The sequence below is a fragment of the Colletes latitarsis genome, chromosome 2 (genome assembly GCF_051014445.1).
Source record: "Colletes latitarsis isolate SP2378_abdomen chromosome 2, iyColLati1, whole genome shotgun sequence".
In the NCBI taxonomy this organism is placed as follows: Eukaryota; Metazoa; Arthropoda; class Insecta; order Hymenoptera; family Colletidae; genus Colletes; species Colletes latitarsis.
The window spans coordinates 26,590,331-26,617,488 of record NC_135135.1 but is presented as its reverse complement, the minus strand read 5'-3'; the positions used below and the strand labels follow the sequence as shown (position 1 = coordinate 26,617,488).

General features: G+C 37.1%; 2 protein-coding genes across 14 annotated transcripts in view; one reads left to right on the top strand and one right to left on the bottom strand.

The window, feature by feature from the left end:
- Positions 1 to 1,068: 1,068 nt before the first annotated feature.
- Positions 1,069 to 16,121, top strand: Nc73ef (oxoglutarate dehydrogenase Nc73EF). 5 transcript variants are annotated; one of them, XM_076783190.1, is made up of 16 exons: positions 1,069 to 1,193; positions 3,998 to 4,252; positions 4,340 to 4,552; positions 7,990 to 8,092; positions 10,167 to 10,422; positions 10,508 to 10,742; positions 10,819 to 10,998; positions 11,132 to 11,312; positions 11,428 to 11,708; positions 11,771 to 11,999; positions 12,065 to 12,343; positions 12,429 to 12,607; positions 12,687 to 13,121; positions 13,222 to 13,376; positions 14,177 to 14,308; positions 14,457 to 16,121. In XM_076783190.1, exons 2-16 carry the CDS (start codon positions 4,004 to 4,006, stop codon positions 14,554 to 14,556), a joined length of 3,207 nt encoding a protein of 1,068 aa, XP_076639305.1. In that variant the 5' UTR covers positions 1,069 to 1,193; positions 3,998 to 4,003; the 3' UTR covers positions 14,557 to 16,121. The 5 variants fall into 5 exon arrangements, with proteins under 5 accessions (XP_076639305.1, XP_076639304.1, XP_076639307.1 ...); XM_076783189.1 differs by lacking the exon at positions 7,990 to 8,092 and adding an exon at positions 6,206 to 6,326; XM_076783192.1 differs by lacking the exon at positions 14,177 to 14,308.
- Positions 16,122 to 16,327: 206 nt separating this feature from the next.
- Positions 16,328 to 27,158, bottom strand: part of Zasp66 (PDZ_signaling and DUF4749 domain-containing protein Zasp66) — a 23,964-nt gene continuing 13,133 nt past the window's right edge. For 4 of the 9 annotated variants that reach the window (XM_076783215.1, XM_076783218.1, XM_076783219.1 and 1 more), the window contains 6 exons: positions 22,063 to 22,218; positions 21,820 to 21,870; positions 20,148 to 20,236; positions 17,855 to 17,999; positions 17,738 to 17,776; positions 16,328 to 16,640 (listed from right to left, as the gene is read on the bottom strand). In XM_076783215.1, coding sequence (XP_076639330.1) covers positions 16,554 to 16,640; positions 17,738 to 17,776; positions 17,855 to 17,999; positions 20,148 to 20,236; positions 21,820 to 21,870; positions 22,063 to 22,218 — 567 coding nt within the window. In that variant the 3' untranslated portion in view covers positions 16,328 to 16,553. The other 5 variants (XM_076783217.1, XM_076783220.1, XM_076783216.1 and 2 more) reach the window with 4 other exon arrangements.

Sequence of the window (27,158 nt, the reverse complement as noted above, 5' to 3'; positions counted from 1 at the left end):
TAGTAATCGGAATCGATACTATACAGTGTTTTTAACCCCTAGTTATCGTCTTTCCACTGGAAGAAGGCACAGCGTGTTTACATCCCCACTCCTGTTGCAATCCACTGACTCACAGGCATTGGTCGAAATCGATGACGAAGATCGGTGACAGCCAATCAGCGGGCTGCAGCAAGAGTGGGGATGCAAATACGCTGTGCCTTCTTCTCGTGGAAGGACGATAAAAAATTCGTAGCCGGCCATTTTACGCATAAGTATTTTATGTAAACTATTCTAATTAAAGTCGTTATTTGATTAATAGTGTGTTCTCTATAGAAGAACCTGTTTATACCAAGTAATTAGAAGAAAGGACGGAAATAGTAGAAATTTCGATTCGAAGCTCCCATTTTAAGATTCCCAACAAATCTGCATAGCTTCAAAACGAAAATGTTTAAATTGCCGAATTGGACAAAATCCTGTGGGTCTTTAAGAGTGGGTTAAACCATGAGCTTTTATTTAATCTTTGAATACAGGTTATTTTCATACACGAAGAGTATAATTCGTAATGTTTTGTGTCTATTCAAGGCACAGTGTGGCATTTCAGTTCTGACGCAGTCACGCGGCTTTGTATATCTCTTCTAGTCGAATGCGGTATAGAACTATAGATTTTGATTTATTTTAGTCGTTGGAACTAATTTGAAGTAGAGGGTCTCGAGTCAAAGGGACGTGAAACCCGTTCGTAACCATGATTGGCGCAATTATAAAAATGCACTCGATTTAGTTTACAAATCTAATCTTACTTCTGGCGAAAAGACATAAGGTTTCTGAAACGTACTCGACAATTTTTAATTTAACTGTGAAGCATTTGATAGCAATTGCACCGGAAGGTGAAACATTTTTGAATAGATTGACGATAAAGTACGGTTATAAATCGAGATTAAAATAGATTCGTAGTCGTGAATCGGGCTATGAATATCCGTGAATTGGTAACGAATTTAAGAACAGCTTTGAAATAATTAGCAAAGAGAAGGGTCTAGAATAGAATACGAACGCCCGGTAAATTTTTAAATCAGATTATTGTGACACTGGTTCGCGATATTTGGCCGCCAGGTGCGCTGCTGTCTGTTTCTCGGATATATTTTAAGAAGGCGAAGTTCGGTCTACTTGTGAGTTGCGAATGGTGGTTGGCCTGTCACCGTTGGTTGCGTTAACATCAGGTACGTAAATTTCTACCTACCTCGTGTTTGATTCTTAATTCGTTATGTTAATGAGGCGATGACTACGATTTATGTCGACGGCTATTCGTCGCGGCAGAGAAAAAAAACTTCATTGACGAGCATTATTTTCTTCGAGTGAAATCTTTCTTCGATTACGTAAAATTATTGCACAGACAGAAATAGTCACCTGACTCGGCAACGCGGTTACCTTTCCATTTATTTATTTTCATTTATTTTTTGAATAACCGACTGACAAAGAGCTAGCGAGATTTTCTATCTTTCTTGGAATAAATTCTCAGAATTTCGAAAGTGACTTAACAAAATATCGTACTATCCGAATACGATAAAAAGTATATAAGATTTTACGTGCATGCATGTATATATGTATGTATTAATGCAGTTGTGTAATCGCTATAGGTGTTTAGTCTATATAACTAATCCTGCTTATCCTTTCCGTGACTTTCGTTATAACGAATCTTTTTTTAAAGCTTTGTTTGCGCGTTCATCTACGTCTGGACACACATATACGTCACCGCGAAAGCTGTACACGTTTTTAAGCGATAAATGTCACATGGACACAGATAAATGTCTTGTTGACAGCTTTTTACTCCCAATACTTATTTAATTATTCTAGAAACTTCTAATCTATTGTAATCAGCATTTATTTCTCGCAACGAAGCCAAATAACGTCTGTGATTTTAGTCGAATTCCTAACAGTTTAGGGTTAACCGCGATTTCATGAACAGTCTGACACGAGAAAGGTTAGTGATAACTAGGTCAGTGTCTCGGCACGCCTATCTGTTAATGTTGAATCACGACGCTTTATTTCGCCTAATATAACATTGCTTTTCAGAAGTTACGTGTGATCGATACCACGCTGACTTTTATATCGTATGTCATAATCGTTGGTAACTCGTTATCACATTTATATATATCGCAACAACAATTTTGTTTCGCCACTTTCAGTTTTTATTGTATCACATATTGCGAACGTACATTATAAATTCATAGTAAATTTTTCTCTCTTCGTATCTCGAATTATAATATGCAATTCTTCTTTCGTCGAGTACATTCACACTTTAACCTGCAATTCTGAAAACCGTGTGGTCAGTCGGCATGTAATTAGAAGGAGGAATAGGTACAGAGGTACGAATCACGAATATAAAATTTCAGTCTCGGGTATCTGATAATTTCCGAGATGTTAGGTTAGGTTCGGCTATTTTCATTTCGTTGTCGAACGGAGGGTTGCTTGCCGCCTGGAGCGAGCGCGACACTGCACATAATTAGGCTGGTAGAACAGTATATAGCAAATATTTTCCTTATAAATTTCGTTGATAGACACGTTTTAAATAGTATTAATCAATCGAAGCTGAAATTTTCAATTTCGAGCCTGTTCTTCCCCCTTCCCCTTCTCCCCCCCTCTCCCTCTACTTTTCCCTCCAAATCTCGTAACAGTAACAATCGGCCGCTGGGGCCTTTCGGAACTTTATCTGCATTTCATCCGATAATGCGATAACGTTCGATTGTTTATTATGAATTTGCTTAATTTGTTATGACCTTCTTAGCAGCTTATCTGGTTAACATTAAGAGCTCGTTACAAATGTGATAGACAAGGTTATCTGTACAAACCAGACTGCATTGCGGTGCGTTGCACATTGAAATTCAACAGGCTGTGCATTAGTGTGCAAGTGAAAGGGCATTTTCCTCGTGACACCCGGTCTGCCGTCTGGTAATACTGATATCGATTCCTGCTCAGACATTCATATAAGTGCATATATTTCCATACTGTTATGTACTTAAAAAAATTTTTTTTTGTACGATACAAGTACAGAGAACCGAAGAAGCTTTCAAAGCGTAATTTCATTTGCAAAGGAAATACTTGGATATCGAAAATGCTGTTGGTTTCTTTTTTATTTTAATAATAATTTCGATGTACGTTAATTTTCTTTTAGAAAAAGAATTTTAATCGTTTTAATGCGCATTTTGCATTATATATATATTGTAGTGTCAGAGGGCATACTTTGGCTGTATGCCAATCTCTCGAATAAATCTGACATTTTAATATATAAGATATCGAAGCACGTTATTTGGCATATTGATGCAAATTAAAGTTCACTGATATTGTATATTCAATTTCTAGGGATGCAACAAATTTTCTTCATTTTGGTTGATTCTTTTCTGAAAAGTTATTTTTTAATACTTATTCTTGGTACAGCGGTTAATTAGTATCGTCGTATATCGAGTTTTACAGTTGGCATGTTACATGTTATTGTGCAATTCAAATCTACTATTAAGATTAAAAGGAAATTTAAAAATATTATTTCAAAAATAGGTCGATTAAAGTTTATTAATACAGGAGCACGGATTTGTAATATTACGTTGTTCTTCTTCTGTCGCATAATGTTTGATAATGATTGGCACTTCTTTATCTTTGTACTGAAAACGGAAGATTTAAAATTTAAATGACACAATAGGATAATGATACATCATTGTAAGCAGAGATAAGAACAGTTGCTTTCAATTAGAGTTATCTGCGAGAATAATTGATAAAAATGACAGATTTATCAACATTCTTAAATCATAAGTATTTACTTTTTGAATGAATGAAATACGCAGAAAACTTTGAACAGCTTAATCTTACAGATAAGAAACATTTGCTCCCACTCACTATTTCAGAGATCCAGTTGGTGAAAAACCATTGTACATTGTGTACTTATGTTTCAACGCGTTGCGATAGAATCTATTTTTCATAGTCAAAATAACTATTCTGTAATTATATTTAACATAAGTTTCTTTTAATATAGGTAAAAATGTATAAGGCAAGGACAGTATTTAGTACATTGGCCCCGCTTGCGCCACGCATGTGCGGGCCAGAAAGGTTTGCATCATGGTTGGTGCGGCACCATCCCCTGTCCAGGACCACACAGGCGATGGTTTCGGAACCAGTCAGGAAATACACCAGCCGTGTAGCAACAGAACCTTTCCTGAATGGCAGTTCCAGTTCTTACGTAGAAGAAATGTACAATGCATGGTTACAAGATCCCCAGAGTGTACATGTGGTTAGTAATAAATTGCAACTTCACCAATTACTATTTAAATAACGACTATCAATGTTCTATAAATTTAATCGTTTTTATTTTTTATAGTCGTGGGATTCATTTTTTCGTAGCAGCACCGCTGGAGCTGGACCAGGTCTTGCATATCAGGCTCCACCTTCCCTCGCTCCAAGTCATAACCAAATACCATTGGGAGCACTGTTACCGCTCGGTAGTGGTGGATCTCAATTGAGCCAGATACCTGTTAATGAGAAAATAATCGATGACCATCTGGCTGTTCAAGCTATTATTCGATCTTACCAGGTATATATACATTTCGCATAATATTTCCAAAATGACAATTATGTTTACGTTTCTACGAAACATTTTTACTTTCTTTTTGGCCATTCTTGGCATTCCGAAGAGTACATTTTTAAATATGCTTATCAGACATATAGGTAACATTCTATATTTAATTTTTGATATGTTGATTTCTTCTTATGTAAAATGTAAAATTATCGCTTTATCTAATATCAACACTTACAGCAAAATTTTTTTTTGGTAATAAAATAACAATATTTCTTAAGCCAATGTCGTAAAAAGAGTAATAATTTTTTATGGCCGTAATAACAATCAAGGACTTATTTCCGTACTGCTTTTATTGACTATAAGGAATTGTTATTTCCCCTATCGGATTGGCTCAAGTTGTATATTATCGAATAAAATAATTGCTAAATATTAATTTTAAATATTTTTATTGAAAACTGCTTCTCAAACAAATTGGTAATTTTTCTTTCGAAACTACCATCTAATATTAATATATTAAAAACACTAAAGCATGAATTACAGAAACATATAGATATATGTTTTAGGTTGAGGGGGGGAATGTGTTTATTATCATAATGCATGTGATATGAGTTTCTTTTCAATTTCTGCGACTAACTTTTGCTATTATTAATATAATTATATTTACGGCATAATTCATATTTTAATTTTTAAAGTCATTGTATAAATACTTGTCTTCTAGCTAAAGGAATTACAAGTTGCAAAATTTGGGACGCGAGAAATTGACGAAGAAACTATTTTATTAGGGGCTATCATGTGCATCATGTCATGTATCATTAATTTTTCACCTCGTCCTATCAGTACATAAGAAAACATATGTACATGTATATCAAGCATGAATTGGGAGTCAAAAATCATGTCTAAGTATTACATAATAGCCTCGTTTCCTTATTATAAAATTAGCTGTTACTGCATCTTACACTTCAAGCATGTTTTTCAATTAAGTACCCCTCAATATTAGTGTTAAAATCTCAACGTTTGTAATACGATTATTATTAGAAGTGCGTGAAACCCGGGATTCCCCAAAAAATCAGGATTTCCGAGAGAGTCCAGATTCCCGACATTATTCAAAATTTTAATTACACAACTAAACGCCATTAAACAGAATTTACTGTTTTTATTGCTTCAGGCGACCTGTTCCCGACTCTTGGAAATTCCAATTCTTTCTGGTACCCCGATTTTTTCGGATTCACGCACACCTCTAGTTATTAATTAATTCTCCAGGCGTACGTTCTCTTTACGATCAGTGGGACAACCAAAGAGCTAGTATAATCGACAAGAATTGTGGATATGAAAACGTAATGGGGTGTCTAAAATTAAATTGAAATACTTTCAAGCGGCACATGTAAATTTTTTACATAGAGGGGGGGAGAGTAACTAATATTTTGATATTCCGTGAAGTAGAACATACAATTGATATTGCCTCGAATTTAACACTCGCCCTTTCGTAGATTTAGAAACTAAAACTTGAATGTGCTGCAGTGAAAATCAGAGATTGTGAATAAAATAATTGTTGATTGCATTTTCGATAACAGTGTCATATCTTTATAATATAGTAATATGTAGTAAGATTTAATAAGTAGAAAATGATATACATTGGGGTCTTCTTGGGATTATTCATTGAACATATAGGCCCGAGGTCACTTAGTTGCCGATTTGGACCCACTGGGTATCATGCAAACAGAAATGATACATACACATTATGCAGCCCGCAAGGGGTCTCCAGAACAGGTTCTACGGCAATATATGCTTGGTAAGGCTCTTTCCCAAAACAATTCCATAAATTATTACTTTAGCCAGTTTTCATGTATTTATAAGGTAAAGGTGTATAAAGCCATAATGTGTGTCGCTGAAACAAGTGATAATTCGTATTTGTTTTTATGATTTTTCTCACAGCTGAGACAAATGTTGATACTTCCAAATTATTAAATCTCTTAAGACACCTTCACCCAATATATATGTATATCATACTTCACCTCATATATATCAAAATCATGGTCTCTATCAAAACACATTAACTCCTTCTTAACTATTTTCGCTATTTTCTTCCTCTGATCCGATATTCTATGTACCATATAATAAGCAAATTTCGTATTTTCTTGTCTTTAAAATTTTAATGGCGATATATCACGTTATTTAAGAAAAGTAATTTTTTTATTTAATGAAAATAACTTTGCTCCACATTAGTTGGAATCTGATTTAAATAATTGAAGTATCATTTTTCATATGTCAGTTCTTTTGTGTACAGAATTGGTAAAATTATAGTAGTAGAACAACGATAGTATTGTTCCAATTTCATAGATATTGAGAAGGTGTTATGTGGCTGTTGTTCCATGGCAGGTTTTCACTGATACTGAAAATGTTTATGTTAAAAAAAAAATTGGGATGGTAATTGGTTTACATTAATGTTATGGTAATATGTACTGAAAGATATTTGCAAATGACGTGTTTTGTTGTTGCTATTCTGTAGTTAGTGTTAGTGTTTATTTTCAAATAACACGCGTACATAAGTATGTCTAAGGTAAGAAAAAGTATTTGTAAATTCTCGCTTTGCATGCTTGTTAACGATGTTACTTTTAACTTTATCTTTCCATATTCGCAACTCATTGTATGGAATGTTTGTTTGTAAAACAGTTTACCATTGATGTTGTGGTTGTTACATTTGATGATTTCTATCACAAGTTGTTTTCGAATTATTTCAATTGTATTTATTTCTTTAATAAATTTTGAAGAAGCAAATAACATCGACGCGAATTTTGGTTTACTATCTACCAAGTGATCCTTGTAGGATTTTGTGTCCCAAAACATGAATCCTGAAGTAGAAGTGTTTTATCACTTAGACTTACTGGATTGGATTTATCCCATTGGATAAATGAATTTTAAAGATACAATAAAAAAGATATTTATTTCTTAAACAGTGTAATCAGACAAAGATTTCAAAACTCAGTCATATAACAGGTTGAATAATGAAGATGCATAACATCAACATGCTTTAAAATAATACTATTAACAAATGTTTATTATTACAGTGTTTACTTGTAATTAATATATGATGAGATGTTTTTAAATGTACTTCTTTTTCTTTTTTGTTAATACTTACATGTCATTAACGAATGTTCAATAAATTCACTGCAGTTAGGGGACATATATGTTCTATATTGTATTCAGTTCCATTTGAATCTTCTTGTAATTTCGTTACTACTTTTATTGAACTTTATGGAGTGTAATTAAAACGTTCACGATTTTTATTTTCCTTCTACTGCTTGGTATGAGAATCCAAGAGAAAGAAATGGTTGCAGTGAATATATTAAACAAAACATCAATCACAGTAATTTATCTGAATATATGTAACGAGTTGTTAAATTTAACAAATTAAAAACTACTTAGTTCGTATGAATGTGGCGTTAAATTGACAGATCCGTGGCCATCATATCGCTAAATTGGACCCACTCGGCATCAGCAGCGCTGATCTTGATGATAGACATCCACAAGAGTTGCTCTATAGTCATTATTCATTTGGTAAGCCCATATGAACGTGTCTCTACATAAATTAAAGGACTAAAGATACTATGCGATGCATTTCAAATCATATACCTTGATTTTTCTAAAGAAGATTTTAACGAATTAGACTGCTTAGAACAAGCTGCATTTGTCTTGTTTGTTTCTTTCATAAACTTGTTTTGACAATTGTGTAAAGCATTGTTTATCAATTATTTTCTTCATTGCAATATTATATTTACTATTGTTACTTTTATTATTATCATTCATATGCCATCATTATATTTCCTTCCTGGACACAAAATATAGCATTTTATTAAATGCAGCGAAAATGTAATTCCAAATTTTTTTATAGCGTTGTACTAAATAATTACTTAAAATCGTTGAAAATATGAATTAAAATTATATTAATATGATTATTTAATTATGTTTAAGGACAGAAAGTTTTGTTATAGTATGTGAATGAAGAACTCTCATACCCATTCGTTAATTTAATTATTCAGTTTAAGTATAATGTCCACAGGAAACAGAGCACGTACTACTTACTCGCAGGAACTTCAATACCGAGTAGCTGCACTTATGAAAAGTATGTAAAAAAATCACAACCCAAAAAGGAAGTTCTGTTTAAAGCTCTGTGAGTTATTAGTATCTTTGGGAGGCGCTGGTTCATTATGGGATTACAGAAAAATTGATATCGTAGACAAACTGTAAAGGTGCTTGGGTCCTTCGCATAAATATCGATTTGAAGATTGCTATATTTTGCTGTAAATATATTTGTGCCAGGAATAACTTCTAAGCATTTCATTTGGAAGAATTTGAGGAGGTATAACGAATGAACAACATCGTGATCATGACAATTTATACAGAGTGCTCGGTCACACATAGGAAAAATTTTAATGGGAGATTCTACATGACAAAATAAGACGAAAATCAATAATACCAATTTGTTGATGGAGGCTCCGTTAAAAAGATATTAATGTTTAAAGTTCCGCCTGTAGAACGGCAATCTGCGAACAGCTGCGCGCGCACCATAGCGTGATAGTGTAAACTTTAAATGTTAATAACTTTTTAACGAAGCCTTTATCAACAAATTGGTATTCTTGATTTTTGTCTTATTTTGGCCTCTAGAATCCCCCATTAAATTTTTTCCCAGGGTTGACCGAACACCCTGTATACAATAATATGATTATAATTACATTATACTTTAGTAAAGTATGATAAATTATATTTTAACTATTGATTTATTACTTCCTCTTTAGCTTCCTATTTATTTAGTAAATGCATTTTTTATCATTTATATTTTTCTAACACAATCTTTTTACATTTATACTTTTTTCTACTATATTTTGTGTAATGTGTGATTGAGAATATGAAAGTCCCATTCTTTGTATCTATTAGATTTCTTTATTACTAGTGCAGTTCTGTTAGTGATTGTTTTTACTAACAATGCTTTATTTGGATTTACAGCTTTACGTTTTATCGAAATTGTTTTCTTAGTTTTCCATTTATTTCTACTATATACAAGTATTATGGAGAAGGTTTGTTACATATATTTTGACAATTGTCGACAATATTTTGCGCATGTATATATCATTTGCCAAATATTTAGCACACGTACGCATACGGCATTATTAAATAAAATGATTTGCTTACTTATACGAGATAAATATAGAAATTATATTAATTTCGATTCTTACATTTTACAAAACTTTAATCGTGTACAAATCAATCTGTGTAATTCTATACTTTATCGAAAATTCGTTTCTTTAATTTTTCGTTTCACACGGCTCACATTTTCAGTATCGGTCATCCGAAATGAAATGTATACAAAACGGCAAAAGAACAATAATGTGTGTTGTATACAATGTATTTTATATAACAAGTAAAATTTGTCATATTTCATATCATCGACTATAGAAGTAATACAGTTAATAAATGCCATAGCTTTTATAAAAATACACTTTCTAAAACTGTTTAAAAAGCAAATATTTCTCTAATAAGCGTTACAATTTCGATGGTTCCGAAGCCATGGCATTTAAATTCGTGCTCGTTTCGCTTAAAAACGTGCATGTATTTCAATATTAAATTTCTACAGAGGATTCGGACATGGATCGTATTTTCAAATTGCCGTCCACCACATTTATCGGCGGCAAAGAAAAGTCGTTGCCGCTTCGTGAAATTTTGAAACGATTGGAGGCCACTTACTGTGGCCACATCGGCGTGGAATTCATGTTTATCAATTCCCTGGAACAGTGTAATTGGATTCGTCAGAAAATGGAGACCCCCGGTATCATGGAAATGACGAACGACGAGAGGAGACTCATTCTGGCTAGATTAACTCGAGCCACCGGGTATCTAAATAAGCAACATTGAAATTGGTACACCTCTGCGGAACAGCGAGCGTCATTTTGTTAATCTTTGCATTATCGTTTTCAGATTCGAGGCGTTCCTTGCGCGCAAGTGGTCGTCCGAGAAGAGATTCGGATTGGAAGGCTGCGAAATTCTGATCCCCGCCATGAAGCAAGTAATTGATAAGTCTACCGAATTAGGCGTCGAATCCATCGTTATGGGAATGCCTCATCGCGGTCGTTTGAATGTTCTCGCCAACGTTTGTCGTAAACCTTTGAGTCAAATATTCACGCAGTTCGCTGGTCTCGAAGCAGCTGACGATGTAAGCACGCGACAAATTTCATATGAATTTTATTACTCGATGTATTTCGTACAATTGTAATTCTCTGATACGTTAGGGTTCTGGTGATGTCAAATATCACCTGGGAACTTACATCGAACGTCTCAACCGTGTAACGAATAAGAACATTCGTTTGGCCGTTGTTGCGAATCCGTCTCATTTGGAGGCTGTTGATCCGGTGGTACAGGGAAAGACTCGCGCCGAACAATTCTATCGAGGCGATGGCGAAGGAAAGAAGGTACGTAAAATACACAGTGTACTTTACATCTCAGAAACAGTAAGTTCTAGGACTGGTGTACTTTAAATATTTTTATACTCGGAATAAAAAAACACTTTTTGGAAACCCTTATGACTGAATTTGCGCAAAACAGGTCATGTCCATTCTTTTGCACGGTGACGCCGCGTTCTGCGGGCAAGGTATTGTCTTTGAAACTATGCACTTGTCCGACTTGCCCGACTATACGACACACGGCACTGTTCACATTGTTGTGAACAACCAAATTGGATTTACCACCGATCCCAGACATTCACGATCTTCTCCGTATTGTACCGGTGAGTTAATCTCCAACGTGGAGACCAATTGAATCAGTCGATTAATGCTCAGCTCTGGTAAAAATCGATAATTTTCTATTCAAATGTTCACCGTATCCTACTAACGTTTTAACAGACGTTGCGAGAGTAGTCAACGCGCCCATTTTCCATGTCAATTCCGACGATCCGGAAGCGGTGATGCACGTTTGCAAAGTGGCTGCGGAATGGAGAGCAACTTTCCATAAGGATGTTGTTATCGATATCGTATCCTACAGGCGGAATGGCCACAATGAAATCGACGAACCGATGTTCACGCAACCTTTAATGTACCGTAAAATCAAGAAAACTCCACCAGCTTTGGATAAATATGCCAACTCCCTCATCACCGACGGCGTTGTAACTTCCGAAGAAGTGAAGGTATTGAAGTAAAAAAATTTAAACAATTACGCGTGTACAAATACGTCGAATTTATTTCGCAGGACGTGAAAGATAAGTACGAAAAGATCTGCGAAGAAGCATACACCAATGCTAAGCAAGAGACGCACATTAAGTATAAGGACTGGTTGGATTCCCCGTGGTCTGGTTTCTTCGAGGGCAAAGACCCGTTGAAAGTGTCTCCTACCGGCATCAAAGAAGATACACTTGTACATATTGGAAAGAAATTCTCGTCACTGCCTCCTAATGCCGCTGAGTTTGTTGTTCACAAAGGTAAACGTTGTTTTTGTTTTTATATAATCACTTTTTTAGGACGCATTAATCTAAACATTTTATAGGTATCGAACGTATCCTGAAATCTCGTATGGAAATGATCGAGGCTCGAACAGTTGATTGGGCTCTTGGCGAAGCTATGGTTTTCGGTTCTCTTCTCAAAGAGGGCATTCACGTTAGATTGTCGGGTCAGGATGTGGAGAGAGGAACGTTCTCACACAGGCATCACGTGCTTCATCATCAAACTGTGGATAAGGCTACTTACAAGCCATTGTGCAACCTCTATCCAGACCAAGCTCCGTATACTGTGTGCAATAGCTCTTTGTCGGAATTTGGCGTACTCGGTGAGAGGATGAAGTTCCACGTGCTTGTTCGATGAGTATATCTTAGTGAATGAAACTAAGACGAATGGTCTTTCCGAACTTTCAGGATTCGAATTAGGTTATTCCATGACGAATCCCAACGCGTTGGTGTGCTGGGAGGCTCAGTTTGGCGATTTCAACAACACGGCACAATGTATAATCGATCAGTTTATCAGTAGCGGTCAAGCTAAATGGGTTCGCCAATCAGGTCTTGTCATGTTGCAGCCTCACGGGCTTGAAGGGATGGTGAGTTAATTTCATATAGACCACAATGCTTTTGAACATTTCCACGAGCCACTGTATATGAATAAGGTGATAAATATAGGGTCCGGAACATTCGAGTGCTCGACTGGAACGTTTCCTCCAAATGTCCTCGGATGACCCTGACTATTTCCCCCCGGAAAGCGAAGAGTTCGCTGTACGCCAGTTGCACGACATCAACTGGATCGTAGCTAATTGCAGCACGCCCGCGAATTACTTCCACATTCTGAGGAGACAGATTGCGCTACCGTTCAGGAAACCTTTGATTTTGATGACACCGAAGTCGTTGCTCCGTCACCCGGAAGCCAAGTCCAGTTTCGACTTGATGAAGGAGGATACGGAGTTCCTTAGAGTGATACCGGAAGAAGGCAAGGCTGCTCAAAATCCCAATAACGTTAAGAGGGTAGTGTTCTGCTCTGGAAAAGTCTTCTACGATTTGAAGAAGGCGCGCACGGAGAAGCAACTAGATGACAAAGTCGCTATTGCGAGAGTTGAACAGGTAAATAATAAAGTCATGCTACTAGTAATCGTTTGGTTCCTTCTAAGTTTGTTCTGTTCGTCAATTTTATTAATTCGTTGTACAACTCTATTCTCTGCAGATCACACCTTTCCCGTACGATTTGGTTAAGAAGGAAGCTGCAAAGTACCCCAATGCGGACCTCGTATGGTCGCAGGAAGAACATAAAAACCAGGGTGCGTGGTCGTATGTTCAGCCTAGATTCCACACAGCCCTCAACGGAACACGCGCCGTAACGTAAGTACTACCTACAGTAGCACAATTTAAAAAACATAGTTTTATTTGTCATGTAGGAGATTGATGTTCATAGTAACCCGATTTAAGATTGTGTTACTGCAAATCCAGTAGTCTAGAATCACTGTATTTGTATGAAATTTCATTTTGTGCAATGTGGCATACGTTTTCTTGTACATTGCTCGTATCTTTGTTTGATCGATTCATTCTTTGCGATCAGTTAATGGGTGTAGCACAAAAAAATGTATGTGTATACACCCCTGGGAAAAATTTTAATGGAGGATTCTAGAGGCCAAAATAAGACGAAAATCAAGAATATCAATTTGTTGATGAAGGCATCGTTAAAAAGTTATTAACGTTTAAAGTTCCGCCTGTAGAACGGCAATCTACGGACAGCTGCGCGCGCACCATAGCGCGATAGCGTGAACTTTAAACGTTAATAACTTTTTAACGAAGCCTCCATCAACAAATTGCTATTCTTGATTTTCGTCTTATTTTGGCCTCTAGAATCTCCCATTAAAATTTCCCCCAGGGGTGGTCGAACACTCTATATATATTTTCTCGTCACATAAGGTACGGAATTACCTTATTCCATTGCCATAATTCGTTTTTGATACCTTTAGCTGTTCACATGGCCCACATTTTTTTACTCGCGTCACAATCGCGTTCGTAACGCAGGTTATTGAATCTTGGTACACATTACGTTATTCACAAATATGCAATGCCTGTCAGCACGAGATGTATTAATGCTTCTCACGCGATTTCTTGTTAAGCAAAGTAAAAAAGATTGGGCCATGTTACAGCGGCGGAAGTACGTCATGCAAGAGTGACGGAGGGTGGTTAAGTGGTTGGTTTTCATCGTCTAAACCAACGACGACAACTCCATCCGACCCGCAATCAGTAGAATCTGATAAACCCACACAGAGAACAGTGAGGTAACGTTGATTACAGCATTTAATCGGGACACAGTTGACGATTGTATTCTATTCCAGTAGACGTAGATGATACCGTGTAATCTCAGAAGGATTATAATGTTTGCGATAGAGTTTATTTCGATCATTAGATTGGCGTTTTCTGTTTCAGGTACGTTGGTCGCCCTACAGCAGCGTCGCCAGCGACAGGAAGCAAAATGCAGCATCTCAAAGAACTGAAACAGTTGCTTGACGATTCTTTCGCTATTTAAAATTACTCTTCGTAACATTGTGTAGAACACACATTTTATTTATTTATTCGCATTAAAATTTGTTATATTCCTTTGTCTTGCTCTACATACACTGTTACAGGGGTCAACACAATTCGAAGAGTTTCTCCATTACCGATTCATTTATAGAATTACTGCACGCGCAAATATTTTCCTGACGGCGACTTATGTTATATGTGAGTTAAACGAATTCAATATTTTCCATTGGTAATTTTAAACACGTTGACTCTGGGCCTTTTCTTTTCTTAAATTTCCCGTTCCCCTGATTTTTAGAATTTTTCTATCCTCTTGATTATGTACATACACATTCGCAATGAGTAATCCATGTAAATACGTGTATATTCGATTCTCGTTTGATGTTTCATCGAGATTCCGTGGTTTTATTTTATTTTGAGATGGCCGATATTTATATTTATATTAATACGCGAATTGAGCGTTGCAGCTTAGTGTACGTTTCAGTTTATAGGAATTTTTTTTTATTCGTGTAAATATACCAAGGGTACGAAAATTACATTGATACGAACAATCTCGACATGTATTACTCATTGTTTCGCCCCGAAGATCTTGCATATGTATGTTATATCGATTGAAAATATTCGCGCGTTGACGTCTGTATTTTGTTTTGTTAATATGTCGATAAAGTAATATTACGAAACGAATAAGTTTAAAGAGAAAGTATTATTTTTAATTTATACAACATTTTACGTTGAACGTAAATGTACAGAATAGTTGTGACTGCGGAGTTTTAAGTGAAACTTTTCGGGGTTTGCTGTTGGTTATATACGGCTGTTGTTGTACTTGGGGTGTTTTTTTTCTGCGCCGTTGCGATGGACTACCAATTAATTTAATTTTTTATCGTCGCTTTATTATAAATAATTAAATGATTGGCAGCTCGGCCATGAGTATACAAAGCGATCAAGTTGTAGCGTTGGAGTCGATTACGTATGTAACACGCGTGCACGTTGGTTTTCGAAGTTTAGCAACGAATAAAAATGTGTGTCGACGAAATCTAGTCGTAACGTTACTCCTCGAAAAGTTTCAATAATTTCTCCCTTTTAAAACGAGAATGGGGAGTAGAAAAGAAATTACTAGTACGTCATTATAACGCTAGAAAGTAATAAATGAATCAACGACGCTGTGTGCGTCGATTGGGCTGCATACATGCGAAGGCACAGTATTTATATTCTTCTATGTACGAATTGTTTGAAAGATGGATTTTATGGATGGAATATTGACCGTGGGTCACGTTAATTGGAAAATATTGTATTGAGTTCGAATCGACCAAATTTACGTTCGATCAAATTCAGTGCAACTGCGACCTTTTATTTGGACATACTCGAAACAATAGTATTGCGATATTTCGAAACCTGCTAGGATACTTAGGTGCAATGTGGTCCAAGATAAAATTGTGGCACTGTTATTCCACTCATAATTTGTTGTTGTTATATGCATAATAATGCCGGATACAGCCATGTATGCTTCAATAATAGAAATTAGCAATTAGTCGAATATTGTAGCACTTTATATTAAAAAATTAAAAATATAAATATCATCGTATATACCTTATTATACCCGAATTAAATTGTATCAACTCGCTTTAATAAACTTGATACTAATTTTCTTTTACAATTACTCAGGTCTGATGGACGATGGAGTGGGAAGACAACGGAAACAACACACCTACTTTATGTTGCGTATAATCCACATTTGTAAATTTTTTTTATTTCTTTTACGACTTCGTTTGAAACCTCAGGTAAGAGTTTCTTACATTTTCAAAATTCAATTTCCACGTATGCAACCCTTTCTCTATACTTCGACAATAATAATATCTTGTTTTTTAAATTTTTTATTTCATTTAATCGTTGCTTATTATTTGGCACTTTATCGTTACCATTTATTGCATCATACAATAAATAAAATATACATATATTTATATATTATAAATAAGATATATTTATAGCATCAGTTCAGAAATTAATTCAGTAATCAGTTTGTCCCAGCACACTGTACATAATCCTCTTGAAGCTGTTACTTTGGTGGATCTTCTCACCGTCGTCGTCATTTATCTAAAAAGAAACGGCGAATTCTCCTTCGCATCATTCGGAACTGTCATGATATCGGGAAAGCTTTAAAAATGCTTGACATGCATTGCTTTTTTTAAAGTATAGCTTCAAGATATTTATTCGATGAAAGCCTACACTCGTATATGGATAATTTATCGAACAGTTCTCTGAAAAAAAGGCTTGTGTTACGTTTCATAGACTTTACAGGGTACCAGCGTAACATACGCCCTTTTTCATTTTAAAGAATATACACAGTGTTCGGTGAACCCTGGGAAAAATTGTAATGGGGGATTCTATAGGCCAAAATAAGACGAAAATCAAGAATACCAATTTGTTGATGGAAGCTCCGTTAAAAAGATATTAATGTTTAAAGTTCCGTCTGTAGAACGGCAATCTGCGAACAGCTACGCGCGCACCATAGCGTGATAGCGTGAACTTTAAACGTTAATAACTTTTTAACGAAGCCTCCATCAACAAATTGCTACTCTTGATTTTCGTCTTATTTTGGCCTCTAGAATCCCCCATTAAAATTTTTCCCACGGTTGGCCTAACACCCTGTATAATAACGTTGAAGAGAAACTGAAGTTCGAACAGATAATAACATACGCCCTTTTTGTTTCAGGAAACCGTTCAATTAGAATAGTCATTCTGCAATAGCGCATGTTTCACGCGTACAAGCAGATGCATGCAGGTGCTGATACACAAATTACACGTACAAGTCGGAGTAAGTTTTAATAGTCGTTGACGCGATCCTTTATGAAAGGGAGGGGGAAGGGACGTCTGTAATTTCCACCCTTGATCAAATAAATATCAACTATTAATTTGTCTCGTCGCTTTTACAGTGGAGAAATGAACGGCTGAATTTCAGCAGCAGGACGAACAAGTAAAAACATGAAAAGAAGTATGACCGATCGATCTACCAAGGACGTCAATGTTCATTGTATTACGATGTTCAATGAAAATCGCATTCGACGCGTGCAGTTCATGCAATCACATGCGGATACTACGAAGATCGAGATACGATAATAGACAAGTTGCGCAAACTCCTTTTTTCTGTTTCACTCTAATATGACGTTCAAGTTTCATTAATTTATACTTACGAATGGTCCAGCAGGGCTCTTCGGTCGGGCGTAGTGTACCTGAAATCAACGATGAAGAAGCGTTCAAGATTTGAACTTAATCGAAGCTAACGATTGTAACGAAGATACGACGTGTACCCTGTTTTGGTTGACTTTCTGCGGCGAGAAAACACCGGTGCGCGCCGGCTGTTTCATCTCCTGGACCGTGTCGCCAAGCGATTCCTCTTGCAGAGCTTTGTAAGCCTCGCTCTTACTCGGGTCGTACTTCATCGGTTTCTTCGGGCTGTGTCGTCGTATCGCATGTGTACACACGGGCTACTTTTAATTGATTTGCTTCGCGATTTCGTCATTTCGGTTAACAGCAGCCAGGGGTTATGTATCGCCAATTGCTTGTTCGAGAGCGACTTTTCGGTCCGCTTCCGAGCTCTTATCGTTAAATCTAATTACAAACACGTTCTAGCTAGATGCTCGATGCTTTCGAGGATTACGTTCCGTGTCTCGTACCCTGTTTCTTTTAATTATTTCAGTCAGTCCTGTCCACAGGCGTGGATTATCACGCGTTCAGAGCATACGCCACCTAGTGTGAAACGATGCAACTATCCTAGGGTCAACGATTGCGGAAGTTGCGTTTCGTTTGACGCGATTTACGAGCAGGGGTGGTCTCGAGTAACCATAATCGTCTAAAAATTAGATTTCGACCTGCCTCTACGAAAGAACGTCCGGTATTTCTAAATATTTGGTTTATTATTTAAAAAAAATTAGGTCCCTTAAAAGATGGGGCTACTCCCCAGCCAACCCCTTAATTCGTGGTCTGTGTTTACTATACTAATATCGATTCTAAGAACAATTGCAGACAGGACGGATTACGGCAAATTTTTTGTAGTATTTTTGTCAGAAACAACAAACGTTGTCGATTCTTTAAATCACGGTCTGTAATTCTCGAGAATTGCTCTTATTACGTAAGCATCGAAATTAGTAAGACTACTTATTTCCACGTATATATCATACGATTAATTATTGATTATTATCTACTCTACAGCATGCAAGAATATAAGGATTGTTATTTTGCAAACTTTCGCGAGGTGTGTTTCTCTAACTTTCCCGCCGGTTTTGTCGATACTGTTTCGCGGCAGCTACAATAAACAACAGTTACGTCACGATTTTATGCACGATCTAAAAAATAATGGAGACGATAAATGTCGAATCGGTAATTGTTGACAGCGTTATCGTAGAGTATTGGAACAGCAAAGAAACTGCCGCGCTAGAAGCATCGAAAAACGTCTCGAACTATATTAATTTGGCTTATTAAATTGCGGCCACACGTTCTTCGAGGAGGCGGCTTTGGCCTGCTCCTTCAACATTCTCGCTTGCTCCTGTATTTCTTGTTTCTGTTTCACGAAGGAAAAGTCTATGAAAATGCTGGAAAATAAACAAACCGCACGTGAGTGTAATTCATTTGCTAGGGTCACAGCTGCGTAAGAACCGAGTTGCATTTCCCGTTCTTCGTCCATATTTCGTCTAACGTTTCCGGCAGTCTCGACAAATCGATAGATCTTCGATGCAGATCTCTACTCGTCGGTAGAATACGTTCGTTACGAGTTTAATAATTTTGTCTGCCTACGAGTTCATTATTAGTAAGCGTCTCATGCGACTGATACTCCCACACAGCACGGAACGTTGCAGAAATATTTTTAGATTAGGATCAGCTAGGTAATTGAACAGATTAAGAGACAGAAATGTGACAAATCTGTGACACGAGAGTACAACGTGTACATATGTGCTCCTGTACAAATCATAGGAATGTTTCTTACAACGTTCAGGGAATGAAAAAGAATTAAATGCTGTCATGTGTTGTGCAACATTGCAATGTCAACGAAAAGAAAGAATTTCTAGTAACGTTCCGTGCTGTGTAGGGCGTTCGAATGTTTCATCGTTATCTGTGCATGTAAAACTCGATACCTTCAAGATATCGGCAAAAAATATTAAAAGTTCGATGTATTGAGATCGACGTCCAATAGATATCAATTCGAAACGTGACTTCGATATATTAGGAAAATCGAATTACAATGTACCATTCTTCCGCGAGAAGGCACTGTGTGTTTACATCCCCACTCCTGTTGCAGTCCGCTGACTCACTGGTATTGGTCGAAAGCAGCGACGAAGATCGGTGACAGCCAATCAGCGGACTGCAGCAAGAGTGGGGATGCAAGCACGCTGTGCCTTCTTCCAGTGGAAGGACGATACAAGTTCCGTTGGTTAATTGGTGCAAAGATTACAATCGCTTTTTAGAGTTAATACGTTTGATAAGTGGCAGCATTCAGCAAAAAGCCAATTCGTATTAATGATACTAACTTGATTACTCTACTGCAAGCTACACGACGAATTAGACGTTTCATTTATCTTTCCAATGGAGTACTTGTTCGGTACTTACGGTATAGCCGATGCCTGGCACTTAATAGTATCAGCGATATTTTGTTCGGAGTAGAGGCCAATCGGCGAGTTGAATTGTTTGTGGACTACCTACGGAATCAAACGGAAACGAGACGATGACCAAACTGGCTGGAAATTAGTTTCACATTAATCGCAACGACAACGGTACAGTTGCCCTCGTTTGCCTCTTTGTACGTACGTATAGCATTAGTCTTTTGTTGTATTCTAAATGTGTTTCAAATTCCCTGTAGTAAGTCATAAATTTACTGTTAGACACGTTCAAAAGTATTCGATATACTTTCAAACGATGTAATTTCCACGGCGAATCTTCGTATAGAAATCTACATACACGGGTTCTATTAAAAATAGGTCGCCCAGTTTTCGATAGGTTAATTAAATGGCAAAATATCGATAGCATGCTATATTATCGTTGGCACTCGCAATATACAAAATGTTCGGCCACACCTGGGAAAAATTTTAATGGGGAATTCTCGAGGCCAAAATAAGACGAAAATCAAGAATACCAATTTGTTGATGGAGACTTTGTTAAAAAGTTATTAACATTTAAAGTTCTGCCTATATTGAATTTTTTTCTCGAAAATGGGTAGGATTTCAAGGGTATGTGTAATGACCGAAAATGATTGTAATTGACCCCCGCAACCGAAAATAATTTTTCTAGAACGATTCGAAATTTTTTAATTTTGGCGGGAAGTTTCTAAAACTTCTCGAATTTTTTTCTCGAAAGTGGGTAGGATTTCAAGGATATGTGTAATGACCGAAAATGATTGTAATTGACCCCCGCAACCGAAAATAATTTTTCCAGAACGATTCGAAATTTTTTAATTTTGGCGGGAAGTTTCAAAACTTCTCGAATTTTTTTCTCGAAAGTGGGTAGGATTTCAAGGGTATGTGTAATGACCAAAAATGATTGTAATTGACCCCCGCAATCGAAAATAATTTTTCCAGAACGATTCGAAATTTTTTAATTTTGGCGGGAAGTTTCTAAAACTTCTCGAATTTTTTTCTCGAAAGTGGGTAGGATTTCAAGGGTATGTGTAATGACCAAAAATGATTGTAATTGACCCCCGCAACCGAAAATAATTTTTCCAGAACGATTCGAAATTTTTTAATTTTGGCGGGAAGTTTCTAAAACTTCTCGAATTTTTTTCTCGAAAGTGGATAGGATTTCGGGGGTATGTCTATTCACCAAAAATGATTGTAATTGACCCCCGCAACCGAAAATAATTTTTCCAGAACGATTCGGAATTTTTTAATTTTGGCGGGAAGTTTCCAAAACTTCTCGAATTTTTTTCTCGAAAGTGGGTAGGATTTCAAGGATATGTGTAATGACCGAAAATGATTGTAATTAACCCCCGTACCTGAAAATAATTTTTCCAGAACGATTTGAAATAGTTGAATTTAATTATTAATAACTTTTTAACGATGCCTCCATCAAGAAATTAGTATTCTTGATTTTCGTCTTATTTTGGCCTCTAGAGTCCCCCATTAAAATTTTTTCCCAGTGTTGGCCGAACACCCTGTATTTCGAAGGTATTTTGTATAGTTAGAATTTTCAAATTTCTTTTTAATGCGAATGCATCGTGTGGTTTCGTTGAAAGCGAAAGCATCGTTTGTGGAAGCGGAAGCGATTCGAGAATAAAGTTGGTCCAAACCTTCGGAACTTCATTCGGTCCCAAGACACGTTGGAGTACCGATTCCGCCACCTAGTCGGACGTTTTATGAAACACATATTCACAAGTTAAACATTGGGGTACCGTGATTACGTTCGACGACGTTCTCGATAAACGATAAACACTTTTCGCTTTTCCATGGAAAGTAACATAGAAACTTTCGCTGGTAAAACAAGTTCCCTTTTCCTCCTCGTTCAGAAGGGTCAAGATTCGTTAAATACGCACCTTTTGCTTCATAGCAACTTCGGGGTGAGCTGGCTCGTAATGATGAGGTGCCGCTCTGATCATCGGATTCGGATGATGACGCAGGTAGCACTCTCCGAGTGGTGCATCCTTCTTGACCTTTGCTCCTGGCAAGACCAGAGGAGTCGTGCGGTACGGCTAAAAGTTCATCTTTATTTATTTATGTCGAACGAACGGTCGATTAGTTTTCATTCGTCGTTCAAAATTTTTATCTAGATAAGAATTTTGCTCGTTTTCGAACGAAGATATTGTAATCGAAGGAAATTAAGAAACCTTCTTCAATTATGTAAATACGACGATATGGATAAAAGGTTAGGTTTGGGTTAGGATTGGTTAGTAAACTTGATATTCGAGTTGTTCCGTATTACTTCGAGTAAAGAGAAAAGTGTAGACAGCGTAATTAGAATAGTTAACGAACTGCGAATATGCCTGAACCGATGGGTTCTTAATCAGATCGGTAGGCGTGGAATGCTCTGCCAGAACGACGTCAATTACCGGACCAACGAAATCTAAAATAAACTTTAATAGAGGCCATCGTGATCGATGATACCTCGTTAATTCCCGACACTGTTGCGATAATGGAGCGCGGCTTACATCCATGAACCCGACTAAAAATAAATCTATGATAATTTCGAAGATATTGACGCCACTTTCCGTTGAGCGGTTTGCGTCGAAACGATCGGAAGGATCAAAGTAACCTAGTGTACCTACGCAGAGAAAGTATTCGTGCTCTTGCAATAAACATATAGAAATGAAATAGTCTACAATTTCTATGTTTATAATTGTATTAAAGTGTAGTAACAAATATGTAACATTGCAAGTTGATTACAGTACCCTCTAACGAGTAATAGTTCAAGCTCAATGTAAGGATGATGAATGAGGTTAAAAAAGTGAGGTTAGTAAACGCAAGTGATGTGATGGAATACGGTAGTTCCGGTCAAGCACTCCTTGCAGTAAACGATCTCGAGTCAATTCAATTTAACGAACGTGATATAGTAGGTACTCCAACAATCTGAAGCACACGTAGCTATATTAAGAGAATAAATTATCCTTGATTTATATAAAAATTGTGCAAGGATGTATCGTGTGATTTTCGTAATAATTATTTATAAGCTGTTGCTTTTTTTAAATCCCACATTCTCGCTGTACGAATAACGCTTCTGTCCTCCGCTGTAAATTTACTGTTCGACTCGCAAACAGCTGTACGCCAGTTCGAATAGTTCGAACAAAAGATGCAACGTACTTTTCAGTTCTATTTCCGTTTGAACGTTTCGCGTATAATATCCGAGTCGAAACAGCGAAACGGATAATTTTGGCAGAACTATTAGAACCGGAAGCGAGCTCGCGGTATAGGATACGCGTATGTATATCGCTCGATGACCGCTGGTCTCGAACGAAAGTTGTAAACCGGCTAGAATTTCGCGCGTTTGGCTCGCGAAACCGAGCACAATGAGCAAAATTGCATAGAACGTCGATGTTACGAATAAAAGCGTCTGCCAAATGTCCGCGTCGGTCCATTATGTCATCCGTTGTTTGCTTTCTGCGTGTATTACGAAATTATTATAATAGAGAATCCTCCCGTTGTTCCGTTTTGGCGAATCGAGTGTTTCCAACTTGCAACGCTTTGTTTTTCTCTTTTCTGTATAATAATAATTATTATTACGTCTTGTCCTGAGAGTAAAGAGGGGTGAATTTTTTATTTGGATGAAAATTTTAGATATCGAATAAAAGATGATCTAAAACAACGAATGAATAAAAATCTAACCTTACAATTGGTTCAGGTTGATTTTATCGACGACGATGGGTGTTTGGCCAATCATTGGAAAAATTTTAATGGGAGATTCTAGAGGCCAAAATAAGACGAAAATTAAGAATACCAATTTGTTGATTGAAGCTTCGTTAAAAAGTTATTAATGTGTAAAGTTTCATCAGTAATGAATTTTTTTCTCGAAAATGCGCAGGATTTCGGGGGTATGTGTAATGACCAAAAATGATTGTAATTGCTCCCCGCAACTGAAAATAATTTTTCCAAAACGATTCGAAATTTGTTAATTTTGGCGGGAAATTCCAAAACTTCTCGAATTTTTTTCTAGAAAGTGGGTAGGATTTCAAGGATATGTGTAATGACCGAAAATGATTGTAATTGACCCCCGCAACTGAAAATAATTTTTCCAAAACGATTCGAAATTTGTTAATTTTGGCGGGAAATTCCAAAACTTCTCGAATTTTTTTCTCGAAAGTGGGTAGGATTTCGAAGGTATATGTAATGACCAATAATGATTGTAATTGACCCCCGCAACCGAAAATAATTTTTCCAAAACGATTCGAAATTTGTTAATTTTGGCGGGAAATTCCAAAACTTCTCGAATTTTTTTCTAGAAAGTGGGTAGGATTTCGAAGGTATGTGTAATGACCAAAAATGATTGTAATTGACCCCCGCAACTGAAAATAATTTTTCCAGAACGATTTGAAATGTTTGAATTTAATTGTTAATAACTTTTTAACGAAGCCTCAGTCAAGAAATTGATATTCTTGATTTTCGTCTTATTTTGGCCTCTAGAATCTCCCATTAAAATTTTTCCCAATAACAATTATTACTATATTATAAATACGTTTTATCCTGAGAGTTAAGATGTAAATTTTTTATTTGAACGAAAATTTTAAATATCGAATAATAGACGATCTAATCTAAATTATACGATAGAAATACTTTTCAACGAGTGAATAAAAATCTAACCATGCAATTCTATTGTTTCAGGTTGTTTTTACGGCGATGGAGAGAATTACATGCTTTGATTTCTTTTTCTTGTATAATAACATCTATTATTATATTATCCTGAGCCTTATCCTGGGAGTAAAGAGTGGTAAATATTTTATTTGGATGAAAATGTTAAATATCGAATAAAAGACAATCTAGTCCAAATTACACGATAGAAATACTGTTCAACGAGTGAATGAAAATCTAACCGTGCAATTGTATTGTTTCAGGTTGATTTTAAGGCGATGGAGAGATCGAGTGTACTTATGTTTACCCACAAAACGAATGCGCTTCTATTGGCTATCGTCATTGCCGAAACACGAGGAAAATGAGAATGTCAAGTGGAGCGGGCTGAAGAAAGAGGCGCGGACGCGGTATAAAGTTACGCGTCGTATTTATAAGACGCGATCGCAAGAATAGAAGATCGAACCCGAGCCCTGTCCGCCATTGATTTTATTCCGACGAGACTGTAAATACAGATCGATGCGTCGTACGATTTCACGTCATCGGATGAAACCGCGATTACGAGGATTCCATTACAAATGGGTCAGGAACATCATTTTCATAGGGTGAGCAACAGTGACTCTCTCGAAATAGACGAAGGCCCCTAGCCAGCAAAAATAACGTGTATCTCGTGTGCCACGAAATCTGTCTTCGTAGCGGAAAATGCTTGTCAATTCCTCATCGACTTTCTATCCGATCGAAAACCTGGTCGAGGATGTCGATCAACTGCAGCAGTCGAGCGTTTATCAGCTGATTTAATCGATCAATGGGATCGGTCGATGCGTTCGTAAATCGAATCGTAGGGAGTACATAACTTTAATATCGATCAAGTAATGAAACTCGCAATGATCGACGATTGAATCGTCAGATATCGAAGACAATTATCGATTGTGTTTCTCGAAATAACGTCTTTTATTAATTATAATTTTATGCTCTACGTAGACTGTTCAGGAGACACCTGACTTTTCATTAGACTATTACGATTCGATTACTCTCACTATTGTATCCGCCAACTCTTATGTTAATTTTTATTCCTCACTGGATTAGAATGTTAAACTACTAGAAGTATCGTTTGTCAAAGTTGATTCGTCGACCATCGTATATTGCAAAAAGGGTTTAACATCTAATTGATGTTAAATTCCATTTGTCCTAACGAAACAATATTACAAGGAAGCCGTACCAATCGTCATTTTTGTGAAACGTCCCCGATCTAAATTCAGCCGCGACGGAACAGCTGTTTTGAAAACTGTTTATCCGCTTGGCTCGCGCGCCCGTTATACCGAAACTTGAACTCTAATCGTAAGGAAATATTCTAGACGCTTTTTGGCAAGGTGCGCCGAGACAATAAAGAGCGTTACGTGTCGCGATATAGACGGGTCAAAACGCGGTCTCCTCTCGGCCTACCTTGACCCTTTTGGAACACACGGACGAATTTTTTCCACGTCCCCGATATTTCGGTCTCGAAATACCAGTTCGCGGTGTCGTTCGATTCGCGAACGATTCCTTTTCAACGGCGTGACGAAAGCATTTTTGGGCGGAACGAAGCTTTCGCGAAGCCCCACGACACGACGCTGGTGTGGGTGTGTCGTTGTGTCGTCCCTCTTGTGTTTGAGTAACCCAGATCCCGTCCACGAAAATAGAATAAGATACCAATGAACGGCCCACGGGTAGCGTGGTTACGTGCGTTTTATTGCATCGTGTGTTATTAGTCGTTGGTACCAGCGGTGTAATTCCCCTTTCGACTCGGTATCGTTTCGCCTCTGGCTTAAGTTCGCCTATTGGGGGTGGTCGCGAGCCTCGTCTGCTGTACACGTCGAGGATTCTGTCCTTTTTTAATGTCACTGTTGCAACCTTTGGGACCTAGCCCCACATTCGCGGACGATGTCAAGGTTGGCTCGCTGCATTATTCGAAATCTAGATCGTCTTGCGTTACGTTACCCTCCGCGTCACCGTTCGCGCGATTATCCCGACGTTTACAGCTATTTTTAGCTGAAACGCGCTCGCCATTGAAATTTACAAAATTTTCGTGCACCCGTACCGGGTCGTTTATTGTTGTTAATCGTCGCTGACCGTGGGTATATGGCCACCTTCGAAACAAGAAACGTGCATGTGCTTTCAGCCATGAGAGGATCCCGTGACCTTCGTTAAACGTTCCTGGTTACGATGGGTCCCTCTATTTGTTGAAATGCATTTTAATTTACAGGAAATTTGTGGGAAATTTTTCTCGCCCCTGGGAGAAATTTTAATGAGGGATTCTGGAGGCAAAAATAAGACGAAAATCAAGAATACCAATTTGTTAATTCAGGCTTCGTTAAAA